At 44.6% G+C, this 21,400-nt stretch overlaps 1 protein-coding gene across 5 annotated transcripts in view; it reads left to right on the forward strand.

Moving 5' to 3' along the window:
* Window positions 1-21,400, forward strand: part of CRACDL (CRACD like) — a 161,618-nt gene that overhangs the window by 99,219 nt on the left and 40,999 nt on the right. For all 5 annotated transcript variants that reach the window (XM_075590507.1, XM_075590505.1, XM_075590510.1 and 2 more), the window contains 3 exons: window positions 10,552-10,720; window positions 13,373-13,508; window positions 19,797-19,958. In XM_075590507.1, coding sequence (XP_075446622.1) covers window positions 10,552-10,720; window positions 13,373-13,508; window positions 19,797-19,958 — 467 coding nt within the window. The remainder of the gene's footprint in view (window positions 1-10,551; window positions 10,721-13,372; window positions 13,509-19,796; window positions 19,959-21,400) is intronic.

The following is a 21,400-nucleotide window of genomic DNA, read 5'->3' on the forward strand; positions in this document are numbered from 1 at the left end:
AGATCTCAATCCGTGCAGACCTGCAGCAGCAATGGGGATCCACGAACCTCAGTTTGAGTATAGCGACATCCGATTAGAGCAGTGTTTTCCAACTCCACTCCTCAGGGAACCCCAACAGGTCAGGTCTTAAGGATATTCCTGATCCAGCACAGGTGGCTCAGTCAAAATGCCTGGGCCACTGATTGACCCACCTGTGCTGGAGCAGGTATATCCTTAAGACCTTACCTGTTGGGGTTCCCTGAGGACTGGAGTTGGGAAATATTGGATTAGAGCATAAATGTCCTCATAGAAATGTCCGCATGTATTGCTACAAAAGCCAGCAAAGTATAGTCATCCACATTAAGGGGGAATCCCAAAAGTATACAGAGATCAGCTGCCTGCTGTGGGAGTATCGTGCACGGCCTGGCGTTGCCTGTCCAGGCTGCGTGATGACGCAATAGCCCTACGTGTTTCCTCAGCTAACAGCTGACTTCATCAGGGGAATAGCCACCAAGTCTGGAGGACTGCATATATAGACAGAATGCTTTGAGCTGATTGGCTGTTTTTCAGTGGAGGGTGTCCTGCTGCTGCAGGTCTGCACAGATTGAAATCTTCCTCCAGTGGCTGTGGTGTGTCCCCTCCCCCACCCCCTTTTTTTTTTTTTAAATCTCCTATTTTTATGGTAATAAACTAGGGTTGTACGATTTTTCCTTTCTGTTATATAGATCTCTGTTTTTTTAAGTGATACTTCCGTAGAAGTATTGTGGTACTGAAGGTTTTATTTGTCATTGTGGCATGACAGAACAAAAATAGGCTGGTGAATAACTATTCAATTGAGATGTTACATGTGCCTAGTGCAGAAGGAACGCCGTGATTGAGATAAGTTACTATTACATATTCACTTTAAAAGCATATTTAGATTGACTTTTGGAAAAACATGGTACAATGTTTACAAAACCGGTTTTACAATAAAGGGGTAACATACTTACATATTAAAACATATTTAAGTAAGACATACATTTTATCATCTTAAGAAAGAATAAAGGAAATAAGAGGGGAGGGAAAGAAATGGAAGGGGGATCAGAAAACAAGTGTCGGAGTAAATAAGTAAGATGCAGAAGTTGTCATAATAAGTAAGAATACATATGCAACGCCTCTTTATTTTCAAAATAACAATCAAATGTTCCCAGCACTTAAAATGAAAGCCAAGAGTGAATGGGTAAGCCAAAAGAAGAATGTAATAATACACGCAAGATGCACACAATGGTCAAAAGGAACCAAAGAAAACACTATGTACTCAAACAGGGAAAAAGACAGGGAAGGTGGGGGGAGGGAGAAGAAACACAGGGGAGGGGGGGTAAAAAAGTCCAGGGCAGGGGGGCGTGTCTATGACGTCATCCAGGGCAAACGGGTAAAGGGAGAGCTCTGGAGACCCCTCTGTATAATTACTAACTTTATACCTTTTAACCCGGCCAAAAACACCCCAAAAAGCATAGAATCTCTCCCTGAAACCGCAGGGGTGGCAAATAGGGGAAAAAATCAACAGCCCCAAGGGGTTGGAAGGTTCTTTACCCCCGCTAAACAATCTGCTGAGACGGGAGGCAGGAGGCAAGATGGCCTCCAGACATCTAGTGCACGAGGCACACAAGGCCTCACTAGCCCGGCGAGCCCCGCTGAGACCCCTCCATCACCAGACGCTAGAATCACAAAGGAGTTTCTCGAGGAGCTACATGCTAAGCTCCAAAGATCATTGGAGGCGAATATTAAAGAGGCAGTGGCTGAGATAAAGCATGATATTCAGGGCCTGCAAGAACGAACCACAACCCTGGAAGCTAGGCTGGATGAAGCCCTCCAACATCAGTCAGAGGCAGACGACGAGATAATTCGCCTGGGACATGAGATTCACTCCCTCCGGGACGGTCTGGAGGACCAAGAGAACCGGGACCGCAGGCAGAACCTGCGGATCCGCGGTATCCCCGAGGCGATAGTGCCCTCCCAGCTCAGGGCTTACCTGCGGGACTTTTTCCTCACTATCTCCACTGATCTCGACCCCCGGGACCTGGAAATAGACAGGGCTCACAGGGCACTGGGTCCGCGCTCAGAAGACCCTAACCGCAAGCGGGACGTGATCGTGCGCCTCCACAGTTTCTCAACTAAGGATAAACTGATTGGAGCCTGCAGGGATAAGGACACGATCAAGTTCCAAAATGAGCCATTACAGATCTACAATGATCTATCCAAGTTAACCGTGGACAGACGGAAGGCAATGCGCCCCCTGACACTCCTACTCAGGGAGAAGGGAATTAAATACAAATGGGGCTTCCCCTTTAAGTTGACCATCTCCCACAAAGGAAAATTCCTGACCATCCGACAGCCCGAAGATATGGAGCCTCTGACTAAAACCCTGGGCCTCCCCGCGGAACCCTTCCGCCACGCTCACCAGCCTGACAACAGACCCCGGGAAAGGGAAGACCACCCGGTTAGAGCATCTGAAAGGATCGCGGAGCAGAGGCAGTCCAGGGAGCGTTGACGGGTGTCCCCTGCACAAAGAGAGGCCCTCCCGGGAGATTTCCACCGTCTTCTCTAACACCACCTAAAATGGCGCCGCGAGGGTCCCCCGTGCTAGAAACACTAAACGAAGCACTCACCGTTCAACAGAGGCTCCCAGCAGCAACCGGAGGAGCGACCGGATCCATCCCCGCTGACACCATGAAGGCACCACCCGCGGCATCACTGGAGATCGATGGGGTGAGCCCACCTCGTGCGCACCGGATTCCCCCAAGATGGCGCCCGGTGAGTCTTCATTCCGCTGCGGAGCACCACGAGGCATCCTGGGCGAGATCGTGACGACGCCGACGTCATCACCGTGCGCGACCTCCGACCTTCAGACTTCACTCTCCGCATCACGTGGCCCTGACCGGATGTTCCAGACCAGAGGCGTCACACGCACAGCACCAGCGCAGGCCACGCAACAGCCCGGTTCCCGGATGGAGTGCCGGTGCCCCCCCCTCGGCCGAGGGGGGGTCAGAGGGTCTTGCTGGCGGTCCAATCCTTGACGATCCCAGGGGACCATGATTTCCCCCCTCCGCGGAGGGGAGAACGGCACAGGATATCCCGGTCGCCCCCAGCTGTGAGGTGTCCACGGATGGAGGGTCTGTAGCACTGTTCCCCCCATGTTACCCCTGGTTACTATTATTATATACCCCATCACCCCCAGTTTGGCAACAGGCTTTAATTACCACTGCGTCCACGTCCCCCCAGTTAGAAGGGCCCACAAAGAACTCGCAGGGCATCCCTCTACCCCCCCCTCCCCCACCCCCCCTCCTCCCTCCCCACCCCCCCCTCCTATGTCCTATCCCTCCCCGCATCCTACCCACCCCCCCCTTATACCAACATCCCCATCCCCTCCCCCCTGCCCAATAACTGCCTCACCTCTCCCCTCTCTCCCCCCCGCCCTCCCCCCCCGCGTCCTTGCTAACCCCTTCCAACCCACCCCCCTCTCCTGCTCAACCCCCTCCCCCACTTCCCCCTCCTCCCCTCCCTCCCGCCATCCTGCCCCCCCCTCCTCCACCTCCCTCCCCCCCTCCTCCACCTCCCCCCCTCCTCCACCTCCCCCCCTTTCCCCCTGCCCCCACATCCCCCCCTCTCCCCCTGTCCCCTACCCTCCCTCTCAACCCCTCCCCCAGCCCACCAGCCCCCTCAAGAGAGGATGCGCGCATCCCAGCTACAACCCAGTGACAATTACAAGTGAATCAGGACATGAAGCTCACACTTTGACACAAAAGGTTGTACTAACCCGGCATTATTGTCACTGCTAGATGCCTACAGTAATGTATGTTCTCTCTGCATAAAGGTTTTGGGGGCAACGGTCGAGGTGGCCCCTCCCCCGGTCCACCCCCTACCCCCACTTCCTCGCCCCACCCCCCCTGCGAGGTAACCCCAAACCCTCCCTACCCCCCCCCCCAACACCCCTTCCCGCCATCCGCCCCCGCCCCCCCTCCGATCCCCCGACCCAGGACCACCTACACCTCAGTCCTACCATACCTCGGCAGGTATCTCAGGCTTAGCCCACCGCTTCCCTCTTGGGAGGACCTGAAGGGCGTATTGCCCCCATAGCACTGCAGCGATCTGACACATATCGAAGGGGAGAATGTGGGAAGTACGGAGGGTTCAAAGACTGAGGTTACCCTCTCCCCCTCCCCCAGTATCCCAGGTTCCCCCACACACACCCCCTCCCCATGCTCCCCCTTCATCACCCCCTCCCTCCTTGTCCCCCCCCCTTTCCCCCCCTCCCCCCCCGCCCTTTCGGGAAATCATTCCCACAGCGACCTTTAACGTCCCCATCCCCTCACCTCCCGACCCAGTTACCCCTCCCTCGCCCACGCCCGCCCACACACGCTAGATAGAGCAAAAAGCCCTGCGGGCCTGACATCCCACCGAATGAGCCAACCCGGCGATGCAGAGGCCGGTTGAAGTCACAGAATCTTCTGGGTCTCCACCCGGCCCGTCTTCACTGGAGAGCTTCCTCGGACCCGCCCCCAAGGGTCTTATACCCCACTAACCGGTTCTTTCTCTAAGACCGGTCAAACACTTTTAGACCCCATTAGGGTCGATTTTCCTCCCTTTTTCCAGCCGCTGCTACTGTCCCAGCGGCCCCACTCCCGACCCCTCATCCCCTCGCCCATTTTGACTGCACCCCCTAGCACTATTCCAGCGATAACACAAGCGGTCTTCGCTGAGAGATAACAATGTCTCACCAAAAAGCCCTGAAAATTATCACCCTCAACGTGAAGGGACTCCACAATAATAGAAAGCGTCGCCTGGCCCTCCAGGAGATAAAGAAAACAGGAGGGGATGTTGTTTTCCTCCAGGAGACGCACTTCACGTCACAAGAGCCGCCTAAAATATTCCAGCATTCATTCCCAATGAGTTATTTTTCATCTTTCAGCAGCAAGCGTAGAGGGGTGGCCATTCTGTTTCGACAGGGCACCCCTTTTAATTTAACAAAAATTCAGGCAGATCCAGAGGGGAGATTCATTGTAGTCTATGGCTCACTATCCGGCACGTTAATCGCCCTTATTAACCTATACGCCCCAAACGAAAACCAGACAGAATTTCTTAAAAAGGTTCTGGAAGAAATTGACCCACAATACCTATCCTCAATACTCATTGCAGGGGATTTAAATATGGCTCTCAACCCAAAGGAAGACAAATCGAGCCAACCAGGGCGACAACACTCCACTCAGTCACAAAAACTGGGGAAAAAATTTAAGGATATTATGAGAGACTTTTCTCTGGTAGACATTTGGAGAACACAGCATCAGGGACAGAGAGATTACACTTTTTACTCGGCGCCCCACCAGTCTTACTCCCGTATTGACTACTTCCTTGCTTCCAAGAACGTACTAGAGGCTACCACTGATACAGATATCGGCCCAATTACATGGTCAGATCATGCTCCCATCACTATGACCCTGTCCATCCCCTTCGGGAAAACTATTTCGTACTGCTGGAAATTAAACGATTCCTTACTGAACCACTCCGGGACAGTGCTGGAACTCAAAAAATTCCTTAAGGAATACTTCAGAATAAACACAGGCTCCGTAGCCACTCCAGCAAGCCTGTGGGAAGCCCATAAGGCGACAATTCGAGGAAATCTTATCTCGATTGCCTCCCACCGGAAGAAAACCAAACTCAGATTATCTAAAGAGCTCACAGACAAAATAATCGATCTAGAGCAAAAGCATAAAAATAACCCCTCCCGGAGAATTTATAAACAGTTGACAACTGCTCGAAACGATCTAAGGATCATCCAATTAGAAGATGTAGAAAAAGCTCTTAGATGGATGGGTCAAAGGTATTACGATAAAGGGAACAAGGCCGATAGACTTCTTGCCAGCAAGTTACGAGGCATACAGAAAAGATCGCAAATCACGGCGATCAGGAATAACTCTGGTGAACTCCAATACAGTATAACGAAAAAAAAATAGCAGAGGAATTCACCAAATTCTACACTAAATTGTATAACCTAAGAACCCACTCTGCTAACTCTAAAGAGATGGATACGGCTTTAGCAGCCGGTTACCTATCCGAGTGCGACCTCCCTTCATTAACAGAAGAGGAGAATACTTACCTAAACGCGAAAATAACGCTAGACGAATTGGAAATGGCCGTGAGAGCCTCAAAAAATTCCAAGGCGCCGGGCCCTGATGGCTTCACAAATGCATACTACAAAAAATTCTTTCCCATTCTATCCAAACATCTATTAAGTTTGTTCAACTCATTCCTTGAAGGGAGTCCTATCCCGTCCACAATGTCGTCCGCAAATTTGGCAATAATACTTAAAGACGGGAAGGACCCCACCCAATGCGGAAGTTACAGACCAATTTCATTGTTGAACAACGACCTTAAACTATATAGTAAAATTTTGGCGAACAGACTTAATCCCATCCTCCCGAGATTAATACACAAGGACCAGGTCGGGTTTGTCCTGGGCCGTCAGGCCTCAGACAATACACGTAAAATAATTAACTTAGTAGATCATGCCCACCTTTCAGGCTCAAAGGCAATGTTACTAAGCCTTGACGCAGAGAAGACATTCGACAGAATTGATTGGCTATTCCTAAACCAAACATTGATTAAATTCGGCTTCAGAGACTCGTTCCTAAAGGGCGTTCAAGCACTTTACCAGAACCCCTCAGCCTCGGTACGCCTCTCGGGCGGAGGATCTGAACGATTCCTAATCCAGAACGGTACCCGGCAGGGATGCCCCCTCTCTCCCCTTCTCTTCGCCCTTACGATTGAACCACTGGCGTCTAAAATAAGACAGAACCCAAATGTCCAGGGAATCCCGATTGATAAAACACAATACAAAATTTCCCTATTCGCTGATGACATCATCCTTACTCTGACTAAACCTCAAACTTCCCTCCCCAACCTCCAGAGGGAACTGGCGGAGTTTGGCAGAGTATCAGGATATAAGATAAACAGCGACAAATCAGAGGCCCTAAATCTTAGTCTCCCTGATCCCGAAGTCAATCTCCTCAAAACCAATTTTACCTACAGATGGTGCCCTTCACACATTAAATATCTGGGAGTTAATGTGTCAAGGCACTACCGGGATTTATACCGGGATAACTACCCGCGTTTATGGGACAAGATCAAAAAGGATCTAGATCAGTGGGAAGGTTACCAGATATCGTGGATCGGTCGAATGATTTCCATTAAGATGAATATACTCCCAAGAATGTTATATCTCTTTCAAACACTCCCGACCCACGTCCCAGGCGCTGATCTCAAAACATGCAAAACAGAATATTTAACTTTATTTGGCAGGGCAAAAGACCCCGAGTCGCCAGATCGGTCCTGATGGCAGCAAGATCTAGAGGAGGTCTGGGGGTACCGGTCTTACACAGATATTACCTAGCTGCACAGCTTAAGCAGGTGGTAATGTGGAATGCCGACCCGACCCGTTGTAGTTGGGTGGAGATAGAGACTCAATGTGCAATAATGCCTTCTCTGCAAGCCTGCCTCTGGAGCCTGGACAGAGGGGAGGGACATACACACAACCTGAAACTTCAGGCCTCCCGATTCACATGGGATGTGTGGTTACGTTGCAAATACAAATATGGCCTTACTACTAAAAGTTCCCAATTGACCCCTATTTTTAACAATCCAAAGTTCCCCCCGGGATGTGGATCTAAACTGTTCGAACAATACCACACAAGGGGTATAGAGGCGATTGCAGATTTTCTGAGCCTGGGGAGGCCTCTGAGTTTCCAAGAATTAAGGACCAAATATCAAATCAGACAATTGGACACATTCAAATATCTTCAAATTAGAAACTTTATTAGAACAACTTGCCCTCTCCCAGAATACCCGACTCTCACAACGTTCGAACTTCTCTGCGAGACAAAGACCCATCAGAAAGGTCTAATCTCAGATATATACGGGGCACTAGAACGCTCCTCGACCCCAAAAGAGCACGACTATATGCTCAAATGGGCAGCTGACCTGAACATACACATAGACAGAGAGACTTGGGAAGAAATCTGGGAGACAGCCTCGGAGACCAAAGTACTGGGCCAAGGTCCAAATTTTAATAAAAGAGGTCACCGACCTGGAAGTGCCTATTGAACCACTGACCTACCTGCTGGCGGCACCACTGAAAGACATTGTCCGACCAGTCAGGAAATTGATAACCTTCATTTTTACTGCGGCTCGTTGCTGTATTGCGGCCTCCTGGAGGAAAACAACTACGCCGGCACTGGGAACGATTAGAAAAAGAGTCGACGAGGTGATGATCATGGAACGGCTCACCGCCATCGTTCGACAAAAACTGCCGGCTTACGAGGAAATCTGGGACCCATGGTCCTCCAAAACTAGGGCCAGACAGCCAATCCCTGCGCCCCAAAGCCCGGACACCCCTCCATAGGCGATCGACCAATGCTCTATAGCTCATACCCCCAGACAGTCAGACGCCCCCCCCCCACCCCATTCCCCCCTCTCCTCTCCCCGCCCCTCCCCCCCCACCCTCTCAGTCCCCCTCCCCTCTGCCTTCCCTCTCTGAAGGCTTCCCCCCCCTTTTCTACGGACAACGGCGGTTGTCTTTCTGCTCCCCCCCCCCGAAAAAAACTGTGGATTGGAACATGTTAGGCGTTTTAGCACAATACCACTGTATGTTTAACTGAATGCCTAATAAAATTGTTTGGAAAAAAGTCCAGGGCAAGGGGGGCAATGTTTCGGGGTATGAGAACCCCTTCTACAGGCCCATTCCCAAGGGGACAGTAGTCCCCTGTTACTTCCCTCAACCCTCTGACTAAGTCCCTGAGATACACAGTAACAGACTATCACTGAATATCTGAGCTGAATGAGGTTAGGCCGTGATTCTCTCAAATTCTTCTCCTCAAAAGGTCTCGTGGTCCTGCCAATGTATTGGAGGCCACAGGGGCATTCCAAAAGATAGATAACATGGGTAGATGTACAAGAAATACAATCCTCAATAGTGACATTTCCCTTTGTTGCCTTAGGTATAAATGATTGCCAATCACGGTGAATCACTTTACATGCTTTACATCTACATCAACTAAAGTTACCCGAAGGTTAATGTGACAACCAAGTTGTTCCCGGCGTATCATTCTGATTAGGACCCATATCACATGGGGCCTGAATACTCTTTAAATTCTTCGATTTCCTAAGAATTTATCTCAGAATGACGCTGAGATGGGGACCTAGAATTAGATCATTTGTTAGAATTACCCAATGTTTTCTCATTACTCCTTGTATCTTATGGCTTAGAGAATTGTAATTGGTGACAAATGGTATGTTTATTATATCATTGGACTCCTTGGCAGAATTTTTGTTTTCTTTAGAGTTATCTTTTAAATATATCAGCAAGGATCTTCTATCCACCCTTTAAACTTGTGTCAATGCTTCATTTAGATGCTGGATATGGTAACCACCTTAGTTGTTCATCTTTTAAATAATTTTACCTTCAATTCGTTCTGCCACACAGCCTACAAGCAGCTAGTTAATATTGCATGTCACTACCAAGCCTTCTCCCTATTCCCACAAAGGTTATGCTACACCTTCATTCACAGGCTCTGTAAAGTGCTGCATACATACTTCCCTCTCTAAAAAAAAAAACGCAATACAATACTCTAGACCAGGACTTTTCAACAGTCGGCCCGGGGGGCCACATGCGGCCGTGAAGTGGCTTGATGCGGCCCCTGGACTCTGCTCTTGCTAAATTCTTACTAGTTGCTTAGCCAACTAAGTACAATTTTTTTTTCACAATCTTACTTTAAAGTTAAAGTCATGTAAATAAATATATATATATATATATATATATATATATATATATATATATATATATATATATATATTTATATATATATATATGGTGCACATGTTATAAATGCTTGAAAACTGTTGAAATATAATAATGTTCATGGCTTCAATTGTATCTAATATTACAATACAATAAGCTTGTGGCCCTTCCTAAATGTTTCCTGATCCGGCCCCGTTGGGGAGCTAGTTGACGAGCCCTGATGTAGACACTGTATTTGTTCACCTGAGCTCATTCAGAATGGTTGCTATTTTACCCTTTCCCTTTTTTTTTTTATAGTTAAGTACATAACAATTATGTCATTTATACAAAGCTTTTGTTTGCCTCTTTTTGTGGTAACAAAATAACATTGTAATCTAAGATTATCTCAGATTCTAAGAGTCCAATTAGTAAACACCCAGAAGGTCCTCAATGATCCTAAATATAAAAGATCGACAAACACATTGGAAAGACCAGGAAACAGTGTAGGCCAAGATGTGGCATGGAGTCTGGATTAATGCATACTGTGTGTGTTTTTTCAAGGTTACTTGCACTGTGTACACATTAGAAAAGCTATAAATGGGCCTTTTAGCTTGATATTAATAGAACGTTTTTTTCTTTCATTCAAGGGAAAGGGAAACTTGCCCTCAATAAAGCAAGTTGTATTTTATTCTGAGTGATTACTGATTTGTTATAACGGGTGAAAGAAAACTGATCGTCTTTTTATTATGCTTTTATTTTTTTAGCAAAAAAAAAATCAAAGTTTAAATCTTTCAAAAAATTCTTTGGCATCAAGAAAAGGAAAGAGACGCTGCCCTCATTGGGGCAGAGTGGTCTCACCCAGAGCCAGTCCGCCAGCGACATTACAGTTCCAGACTCCATGCGCATGGATTATGATTCTGAGGATGAAATCGGGTAAGATGCTGCGATATGGTACAGTAAATCTAATATGTGGCCACAGAGTTAAATATCCCCTAATTAAAAGCAACATTGTGCAGATTGTACATATCAATAATCAAATCTTGATCCAAAAATCTAATTGCTATGCCTTATCAGGGAATCAGATTTGTGAACCAAAGTGTTGTATTGACAATGGTTTTTATTACTGGTCAACATTGATGGCCAACTTGGCTATCTAGGTCCCCATTGAGAAGGCCTAGGTAGCCACACTGACAATCAATGGCTTTATGTTTTAAAATATGTTTTTTTTTATTATTTGTCAGGTGGTGTTTTTTTTCTGTAATAGTTTTTTTGTATTTGGGATTGCCAAAAGCCTGATTTAGCCACATTTCGAGTAGGTGATAAAAGTGCGGTATTTCTGCCATTTATCACGTTCAGATAAATATCAGAAGGTGAGGTATGGCATGATAATACCAAAAAATGCGGTATTAGGACAATTTTTTAATGGATCTGATAAAAAAGGCGTTAATTTTAGCATTGCAACGTTGATGTATTGCACTGTAAAAATAAAGCTTTTGAGGGGGAGGGGGCGATAATACCGCCCTTTCTGGTTAACGTAACTTGAACTTGAGGTGTCCGGGCCTTAATGCTCCTTGACAACCACATGACAACGAAACCTTCTCCTCACTGACCTCCCAGCTCTATAACCTTCAATCTGTTCAAATTGCTGTTGCGAGGATAACTTCACTCTCCTCTCAATCAGCCTCTACTTCTGTTCTGAAAACTACCTGTTGGCTCTTTATTAAACTGTGCATTCAATACTAAATTATTCTCTTTCCAAGCTCTACACACTTATTTGTTTAAGGGGCTGTAGGGTGCAGAGGTATAACCAGGGAAACATAGATTTGGGGGGAATAAACATTGGCTTTTATTTAGCCTGTAGCTTCAAACAATACAGCTTTAAGGCAGCATACAAATAAACAAATAAAACAGCCTATCCCTTAGGAAGGGCTGACTTATATTTTCCAGTCCCTATCTGCAGGGCTGGGGGGATAGGCCTCTTGCCAACCTCTGACCCTAAAGTCCAAAGAGGTACCTGGTATCAGGGTGCTGTCCAGGGTTTGGGTTGGTGTTCCAAGGGTGATTCCTCTGACAGGTTCCAGGGTCCGCTATGTCCTGGAATAGAGGGTCTGGTTCCCCGGGATCTCTCTGACAGCACACACTTCTTTAGTGCTAGAGAGATCCCCTGCAGTTTAAGCAGGAGGCTTTCCTATCTGACTGATGAGCCAGGTGGAGACTGGCTCATTGTCTGTAGCTGCAATTAACCAGCAGCCTGCTGGACTCAATCAGATACAGGCTTTCTATTTAGAGCCCCTTTTAGACAGGTTAAGGCCTGAAAGCAGCATAGAAAAGTGAGTACAGCAGAACCCCGGGTATACGGCGCGTTCCGTTCCAGGGGCCCGCCGGAAAGTGAAAATCGCCGGAAAGCGGATCCGGCGATTTTCAGTGATTTTTCATGCACAGAACGGCGTTTTCGCCGTTCTGCGCATGCGCGGCCTATGGTCTGCGCGCGCAAACTACAGTATGCGCGCGCAGACAACGGTCTGCGCATGCGCGCCGGGCGCAACCGCCCGTTCTGCGCATGCGCGACCAGGAATCAAGGATGGCGGCCCCCTTCTCAGTGCCGCCGTATAAGCGGGGCGCCGAAAAGCGGGGCGCCGAGAAGCGGGGCCCTGCTGTATCTTCAGGCAGTGATGACGGTCACACAATACAATATTTTGTCATATTATTTGCTCATTTAGTTCAATAAAACTACCTGGTGGTATTATTTTCACAAAACCATAGACAAATTCTGCTTGATAAGATTATGTATCTAAGATTTTATTCTATAAAATATGCAGGGATTCCGGTTTTTATTTTATTTTTTATAAAATCACTGTTTATTTGTTTTTGTTTTACGTGTTTTCATTTTATTTAAACAATCTGTTTATCAGTGTTAACAATGATAAATAAGTGAGAGGCATGTGTTATAGTTTCCGTACTCCGCTGTGATGCCTTTGTCTCCCTCCTGTGGGGAGGAGCTGCCACAGGCGGTGGGATTTAATAGGAAACGATGCTTCATTTCCGCTGTTCCGCGGTTTAAACCGACAGTGCAAGATGACCAGTTGGTGGTGTTTTTCCAGTGTTTTTCGATTAAAACCAAAAACCGGAATTCCGAAAAAATATGTAAAATGTATGTCAGCCAGGCTGTGGGGTTTTGTTTTCAAATGGACTTTTTAAAAATAAATTAAATAGTTTTAATGCTAGATTTGTTCCGGTATCACCAGACTTGGGTTGCCTTGCAAATATCGACCCAGAAGAATTGGTGCGGCTGTGCAAAATAAGCCTTAGTTTGGATAAACGGCGCAACTCGGGGGTTCACAGTGATTTCCTTGAGCAAAATCTATTATTTGGTTTTTAAATCCTCAGATAAGGGGAGTTGCAGCTTCAGTTAATTCCAGGAAAATAATTTCTTGAGCTGCAGGATCAGAAACGTAGGGTCTTCTTCTAAAGCGCGTTACCCCTTTCTTATGTGATGTGCATGCTTCAAACCATCTCTTTAACCTGAAATATACAGAAAACTGCCCCTTTGTCTGGAATGCAACTCATCTAGTTTTCTCATTCCAGGTCCTCCGGTAGCGTCTTGGGAAGCAGAGCTGTGTCACACGATAGCATTTTTATTCCAGAGGTGGTGCAAGAGACTGTCAGGCCAATACGCGTATTCTCACAGGAAAATGTCTCTGATCGTATTAAAGCCCTACAGGTACAGCAGTCAAAGTAATGGTGCTGGTAGATGTGTCACCAGAACTGTTTACTTGTCTAATGAACACATTTTGACATTCGTGCGTGCTTAAAATACAGTACATGCCAGCAGCCTTCTACTTGTAAAAAAAAACGGATCTGCAAAGTCTTATGTAGAGCACTGAAAGTTTAGCTAAACCAGACTCATTAGCGTCACTTCTAGAATGAAATTTGACTTAAAGCTGCAGACCAAGCAAAGCTATGAGAAAATACTTGTAGCATTAAAAAAAAAATAATTATTAAAGACATTTTGAATGTATTCTAATGCAGGGGGGCGCAAGATTTTTTTTGGGGGGGCGCGGGCGGTTGCAGAGGTTCCGAGCTCTTTCCCAAGGCATTTAAATTAAATGTCGGGGGATTGCGCGAGGCCTCTACTTACCGAGGTTCAGCCGACTGCAGGACGCGTGACCATGGCAACGCGGCGTCAGTGCAACTTAGCTAATCACTTGTCGGTGTTTGTTTTTTTTTTAAACTGCAGCTTAAAGGGAAATAAACCACCAGCAGTATAGAATTAGACATTGCTAAAGCAAACCCAAGATCTAGGTGTGAGTGAGAGAAGTCATATGAATTGGATATTACAAGCATGTCTATAGCATCACCTACAGTACATGTTTGCAAAGTGATGACCAATGCCACGTTTAATGTACAGCTTTGCAAAAATCAGTGACGTTGTCAGATTGCTCCCAGTTTAAAATGAATGAATTCATGAAAATAGGTAATTACAAGTGAAGAAAACAAATCCAGTGCAAGACTGGAGATTGTTTAGAGACCCACATAATGTACCAAATTCCAATTACTCACACACTGAAGAGCAACACTCAGAGGTATACACAGTGTATACAGTATGTGCTAAGCTATGTTGCGCACCTAGCTGTTTGTCACTGATTTGCTATTCCACTGTCTACTTGTTTATGATGGTTTTCACATTTGATGTAAACACCTTTAGCGGTTCTGAATCAAGCGTATCTTTTTCTATCTCCCCCGATTGTTCCATATAATCTCTTACCATATCACTTGTTGGCAGAAGCAGAGCTAAATCAGAGCTAAATACCTTAACATATTCAATAAATGACTGTTTTGACATTGTTTTAAAGCAACTTACAGGAATTCTGCACGCTCCAACAAACTTCAACGTAGTCAGAAGGACATATACAGTAAAAGAGAGAGTATAATCAGCGTTAATCTAAAAAAAAACCTCAAGTGTATAGCAATTGTGTTTATGTTAATATATTATAAATAACAAAAATAGTTAAATATCCTGGAACAAAAAGGAAGCAAATATATAAAATAACTATACATGTACAATAGAACTAAGCATAAATATATAGAAACGAGCTGTGCCCAGCGTAATATACACAGATCTAGCAGATCTAAAAGGTTACTAAACATTACTCTTTGTTTACACCCCTCCCGGTAATGCCTAGCTTTTTCTTTTTCTCTCTTCCCCACCTTACTCTCTCGTCCATCATGCCCTGCTTCTCTGCACTCTCTCCTCCCCTCTCTTTGCACTCCCTGTCTTACTGTCTGCTCCTCTCTGTGCATACTATACTCCCTTCTCTCCTACTCATCTCATCTGTCTCCTCCTCTCCTTGCTCTCTCTCTATTTCCTCCTACTACTCACCTTGCTGTCTCTCCTACTCTCTCTTTGCACTCCCTCCTGCCCTATGTGCACACTGCTCTCCATTCCCACCCCCTCATCATCCGGCTGTCTGCTCCCCACCTTGCTGTCTCTATTTCCTCCCCTCCTTGCTGTCTCTATCTCCTCCCCCCCCCCTTGCTGTCTCTATCTCCTCCCCTCCTTGCTGTCTCTCTTTCAGAGTCCTCAGATGTAATATAAAATAAATAAAAAACAAAAATAGCGCAATACAGCAAAATAGTTTTTTGATGTACAGTAGCTCACTCTCAATATTACAGATGAAATCAGGCGTATTGAATAATTATCTGACCAGGGGAAGCATTCTCTCAAATCAGATGCTCCTCCGTGATCCAGTGGTGGATACCATTAAGAAGAACAGAAAAGCCACATACAGTAGTGTAATGCAATTTATGATAAACACAATTGGATAAAAATGAGAGATGTACACGCACAAAACTGCAGTTTAAAAGTGCATGTAGACCACAAGCAGGGTCAGAAGTGAAAAAGGCTGCAGCGTTCTCCTCGCGGGCTCCCTCGTTGTGGCCAATGATGTCACTTACGGGTTGTGACGACACTCCACAGACAGCGAGAGGTACACAGGGATTACCTCCAATGCTGGAACAGCCAAACAAGTCCGTAGGAGCAAAAACAAGTAGCTCTACATGTTTCACTCGTGAGCTTCATCAGAGGTGTGGCTTAGAACGTCCAAAGTCCTCTTTAAATACAGTCCCCACATAATGACGTTGCGAGGCAATAACAAAAATGTGGTAAAATTATCTAAACAGTGAGACAGTAGAAGGCTAACAAGGACACATGGAAAGCCACTCTGTATCATCTACATTATCAAGAAGAGAACAGGCATGAGATTGAGTTAAAAAAGAAATAGAAACATAAACATACAGTATCTGTCATAATAGTCTTTAAAGGATATGATCAAATGACTATTATTGAAGAATTGGGGTGACATTTGTGTTACCATAGATCATTTTATGGTCATCCCTACATACATATATCTATCATAAAGAATGGAGGATACTTTCTAAATTGCAAACTATGGAAAACATTCTCCAAAAAAAATATATATGTCAAAAATAATATATATATATATATATATATATATATATATATATATATATATATATTCCATCCCTATACACCTATAGGGACCACATAGTATCCACACACACTTTTACTTGTGCTACAATCTCTCACATTTCCACACCTACCCACACCATTTATATCCACTCCCACTCCACACACACCTTTTGTAAAGCACTGTATATACTGTGGGCTCTCCATTCATTTATATTCACACAGATACACACACACACTCTTACATCACTTGCTTTCAGGAACCTTTTGACACCTCTAGCCATAAAACACATCCACACCGGGGGAAGGACCAGCACAGATAACATTCCAAGAGACACTGTTTTTAAGTATATCTTTTGCTTTCTTCATTCATTGTAACATCGCCGGAAGAAGAGATCAGTGTATCTCGAAAGCTCACACAAATAAAAGCATTTCGTTAGCCACAGAACGGTATCATCTATTTATTTTTTGATTATTGAAGCTCGGCTAACACGGTACTGATACCTCTACATATATATATATATATATATATATATATATATATATATTATATAATATATATACACATGCCTTAGCAAAATAATAAGAAATATACCTTTACAAATTCGACATTTTAAATTCTGAATAATTCGTTAAAAAATTGTTGTTAGTCATTCACATGTATATAAAAAATCATGTATAATAAAACATTAAAAGTATGAGATATCATGTAAAGAATAAATCCTTTAAAATAACATATAGAAAAACTCCTTTAAAAAAAAAAAAAAAGATGTTACAGAAGGGAATTGTTTCTAAAATCAAATATTGAAACAGAATATACTTATGAATTAATAAATATAGCAGCCAATTCAACGAGATGTCCAATATGTCATATCACTAAAAAAAAAATGGTGACCACATAACTGGGGGATAAACAAGTGTAAAGTGAACCTAAAAAAAAAACCCACACTGGCAGAATATAAAGGATGATTCACACAACAAAAAGTCGATAACGATATTTAAGCTGGCCGGTTGTATCGTTCCTAGTTTATAGATCCAGAAGGATTCACGTTGGGAGAGGCCTCTAATTCTGTTTCCCGTCTTTTGCCGTGTGCTACGTACCGTAGTCAATCCCTAAATATATCAGACCATCTGACTTTGATGCATGATGTTTCTTAAAATGTAAAGACACACGGTGTGTTTTCATACCTATTGTAATGTTCCTAATGTGTTAAAGTATTCTCACCCTCAGTGGGCGTATTGTGCGACCCAAATAGTGGAGCCCACAGGGACAAATTAAAAAGTAAACTACATATGTGCTTTTGCAGTTTATAAAAACAAGGTATTTTGACGATTTCTTTGGAGCGTGATAGAAAACGCATTTTTTTTCGTGGCGAAATTTACACGCTTTACATCTTTCGTATTTAAAAAAAACCCTTTGGGTTTGAACTTAAATGGTAAAACATTTGATTTTGAAATTAGCCAGTTTGCAGCACTCTCTACTTGACTGTATTTTAAAACACTTGATGATATCTGTGTTTTGAGATTATTGCCTTTAGTCAAAACTACCTGTGGTTTCTCTGGTAAGTAGTCACTCAAAATCTTATCCAGTTTTAAAATGTGCCAGTGCTTACAAATGTAAAAACCGGGACACATTAAAAAATATTTAGAAAACAAATTAAATCACAAACTGCGACCCCTCCCCCTTTATTTGCTTCTCTCCCTCTCCCCCCATCCTTTTTCCTCCCCCTCCCCCATCCTCTCTCTTCTCCCTCTCTCCCCATTCTATCTCCTCCCTCTCTCTCCCCATCCACACTCTCCCCATCCACTCTCCCCATCCACACTCTCCCCATCCTCTCTCCTCCCATCCTATCTCCCCCCCATACTCTCTCTCCTCCCTCTCTCCCCCCATATTCTCTCTCCTCCCTCTCTCTCCCTCTTCCTCCTCCTCCTATATCCCCCTCCCATCTCCCCCTCCCATCCTCTCTCTCTTTTCATCCTCTCTCCTCATTCCACCCCATGTCCTCTCTCCTCCCTCCCTCCATATCCTCTTTCCTCCTTCCCTCATATCCTCTTTCCTCCCTCTGCCCCTATTACCTCTTTGCCCTCCCTTATATACACACATACAAACCCTACACCATATACACACATACCAAACATGTAACACACACACACACACACAAATACTGTATACAAATATACATTTATATTCAACATATTCAAACACCCTAAATATTAAATATACAACATACAGTATACATGCACATAATGCATGAAAAACACATATGTTTTACAAATATACACACGTACCAACACACACACAAACACTTACCAACACATATACACACACACTTACCAACACACATACACAATTACCAACACACACACACACATACACACTTACCAACACGGAACCGGGAGATCTGGAGAGGAGCCTCCATGGAGTGCTCTGCAGCGCCACCTGCTGCCCAGAAGCTGCAATGGTTAAGCAGCCTGGCATGCCCTGTTCTGCTCCTCCCTCCTACCGGCTACAGCTGTTCTAATGTATTCTGCCCCGCAGCCGGACAATTGTTGAGACACCGGGACAGATCATTAAAAACTGGGACTGTCCCGGCTAAACCGGGACATCTGGTCACCATATATATTAACTCTAAAAATGTGTTTTGAAGGATCAGTGATTGCTCTTCATATACAGGCATACCCCGCTTTAAGTAAACTCGCTTTAAGTACACTCGCGAGTAAGTACATATCGCCCAATAGGCAAACGGCAGTTCACGCATGCTTCTGTCATCACGTCCTGAACAGCAATACCGGCTCCCTACCTGTACCGAAGCTGTGCGCAAGCGGGGAGACTATAGAGCCTGTTACAAATGCGTTATTTACATCAGTTATGCTCGTATATGACGATTGCAGTACAGTACATGCATCAATAAATGGGAAAAGGTAGTGCTTCACTTTAAGTACATTTTCGCTTCACATACATGCTCCGGTCCCATTGCGTACGTTAATGCGGGGTATGCCTGTATATCATTTTTGGTACAATTTCGATTGATTTGGCTAAATTTTCCATATGGTATGTTTGAGGTCCAGTTTTGATGATGGCAACTGTTCTTTAAAATAAAATCGTTGCTCTCAATCTCTTTGAAAAATGTCTTGGTGCGCACCAAATTATCCTCAACATATATAACCAAATCTTAAAAAAACTATTTCACGTCTGTTAGATTTAAAAGTAATATGTAAGTTTTGATCGTTGTTGAGGTAAATGATAAAATCCAATAGGGAGGTTTCTGGCTACTTGAAACATATCATCTTTTATGCTTATTAGGATTAAGAGGCACATGTTTACACTGCATTGTAGTGGTTTTAATCTGTGATGTATTCTTCAGAGTTTTAGGTACAGTATCTGTTACCATGACAGCGTAACTGAAGCAAATCACTATGAATAATAATTCACACAGATAAATTACACAGCATTTGGAAACAGAAATGTGTCAGAGTTTTATTATAAAGCCTATAATTAAAACTTTACGTTTTTAATTGCAGTTGAAAATTCAGACTAACATAAGGTCCGGCCCTTCTCCATTTGGATTTTACACCAAGCGGATTGATGATGCTGGGACCAGTTCTGAAGATGATGGATTACCGCGGAGTCCTCCAGAAATGTCTCTGCTACATGAGGCCATAAAGTCAAGGATAGAAACCAGGGCAAGTATAATGCCAGTGTCAAATGACACTATCAAAATATGATACTGTTGTGTACCTAGAGAACTAGATGACAGTGGTAGAAGAGATGATCAGTTGTTCTGGTGCCCCGGGTACCATCTCTCTGGCTCACACAGTATAAAAACTAGTAAATACAGATGCAGCTCTAAGTTCGTTTTGAGCGTGAGGAAACTGCTGCTGAACGGAGCCTGACCGCGGCCCGATCGCAGCTTCCCCACGCCCAAAAGCCCAGTAAACTGCCCTGAAGAGATTAATGCAATGGGGGCTCTCTGCCTCTGAATGTGACTCCCGCTGCGTTAATTCTACCAGGCCGCCACCAGTCTAAAAGCAGCGCAGAGAGAAGCAGTACCCCTCTCTGTGTCTCCCCGCACCGCTCTTACAGCACATTGCGCTGTTTTTATTATTTATTTTATATATAGTATTGAAGCAGGGAGTCTCCCGACCTGAACCGCATTAATTTCAGGTCCGGGGACCCCCTGCTTCCCGAGGTACAGGCCTCCGTATCGGGTGCTGGTTTCTCCTGCAAGTTTACATGTCCCGGGTAACGGCCCACATGTCCGGGACATTTAAACTTGCAAGAGATACCGGCACCTTATACTGAGGCCTCTACCTCGGAAGCAGGGGGGGCCCTGGACCTGAAATGAACGTGGTTCAGCTCTGGAGACACCACGTTGAATAAACTATTCCGCGCCCTAAAGCTCGCAGGTAATCACCATCATCAATTTTAACAAGATCTGCCTCCCAGTCTAGAAGCATCATACGCAAAAATACCATCCTTATCTTTTAATAGTCCAATAAGACCCACCACCCCAAGACCATTTGACCCGTCAAGTTGGGGTCGTAAATCCCAACAAATTTTCAGCCCCATATTACAAATCTAAATTAAAAATATCCCGACCAATCTCGGATAAATGTAACCCCATCATCTCTATAAAGGTCCATACCACCATGTTCATGTTCCAGATCAATATGTTGAATAGAAAAACCTCCCAAATATCTTTATAAACAGGGAAATCGCTCTAATAAGTCTCTTTCTACAGCGTTCCAATTTTTTCAAATCATTCAAATGTAGCCATATTGAAGTGCTAAACTACCTTCAACCAAAGGATTAATAAATTAGAAAAAGAAAATTGTAACTGCATTAAATCCCTCTTAATCTAATTAATTAGTTCTATTGTTTTTAAAAACCCTAAATCATTGCTCCCTGCTTGAATAAATGGTTGTTCTATCTGGTTTTTTAATCCCACAATCATACTAAAACATCCATCCTTTTTAAGCCCTTATTACCAAACCAGGAGATTGAAATCTCCTCATCTTTAATACCAAAGTTTCTACCATAAGGCCTTACTTACCACAGCGCTCTTACCAGCCCAGTGAACAAACGAATGTCCCACGGTCCAAATGTCCTTCTTAGCACCTGTAAA

The sequence above is a fragment of the Ascaphus truei genome, chromosome 3 (assembly GCF_040206685.1).
Source record: "Ascaphus truei isolate aAscTru1 chromosome 3, aAscTru1.hap1, whole genome shotgun sequence".
NCBI classification, from domain to species: domain Eukaryota; kingdom Metazoa; phylum Chordata; class Amphibia; order Anura; family Ascaphidae; genus Ascaphus; species Ascaphus truei.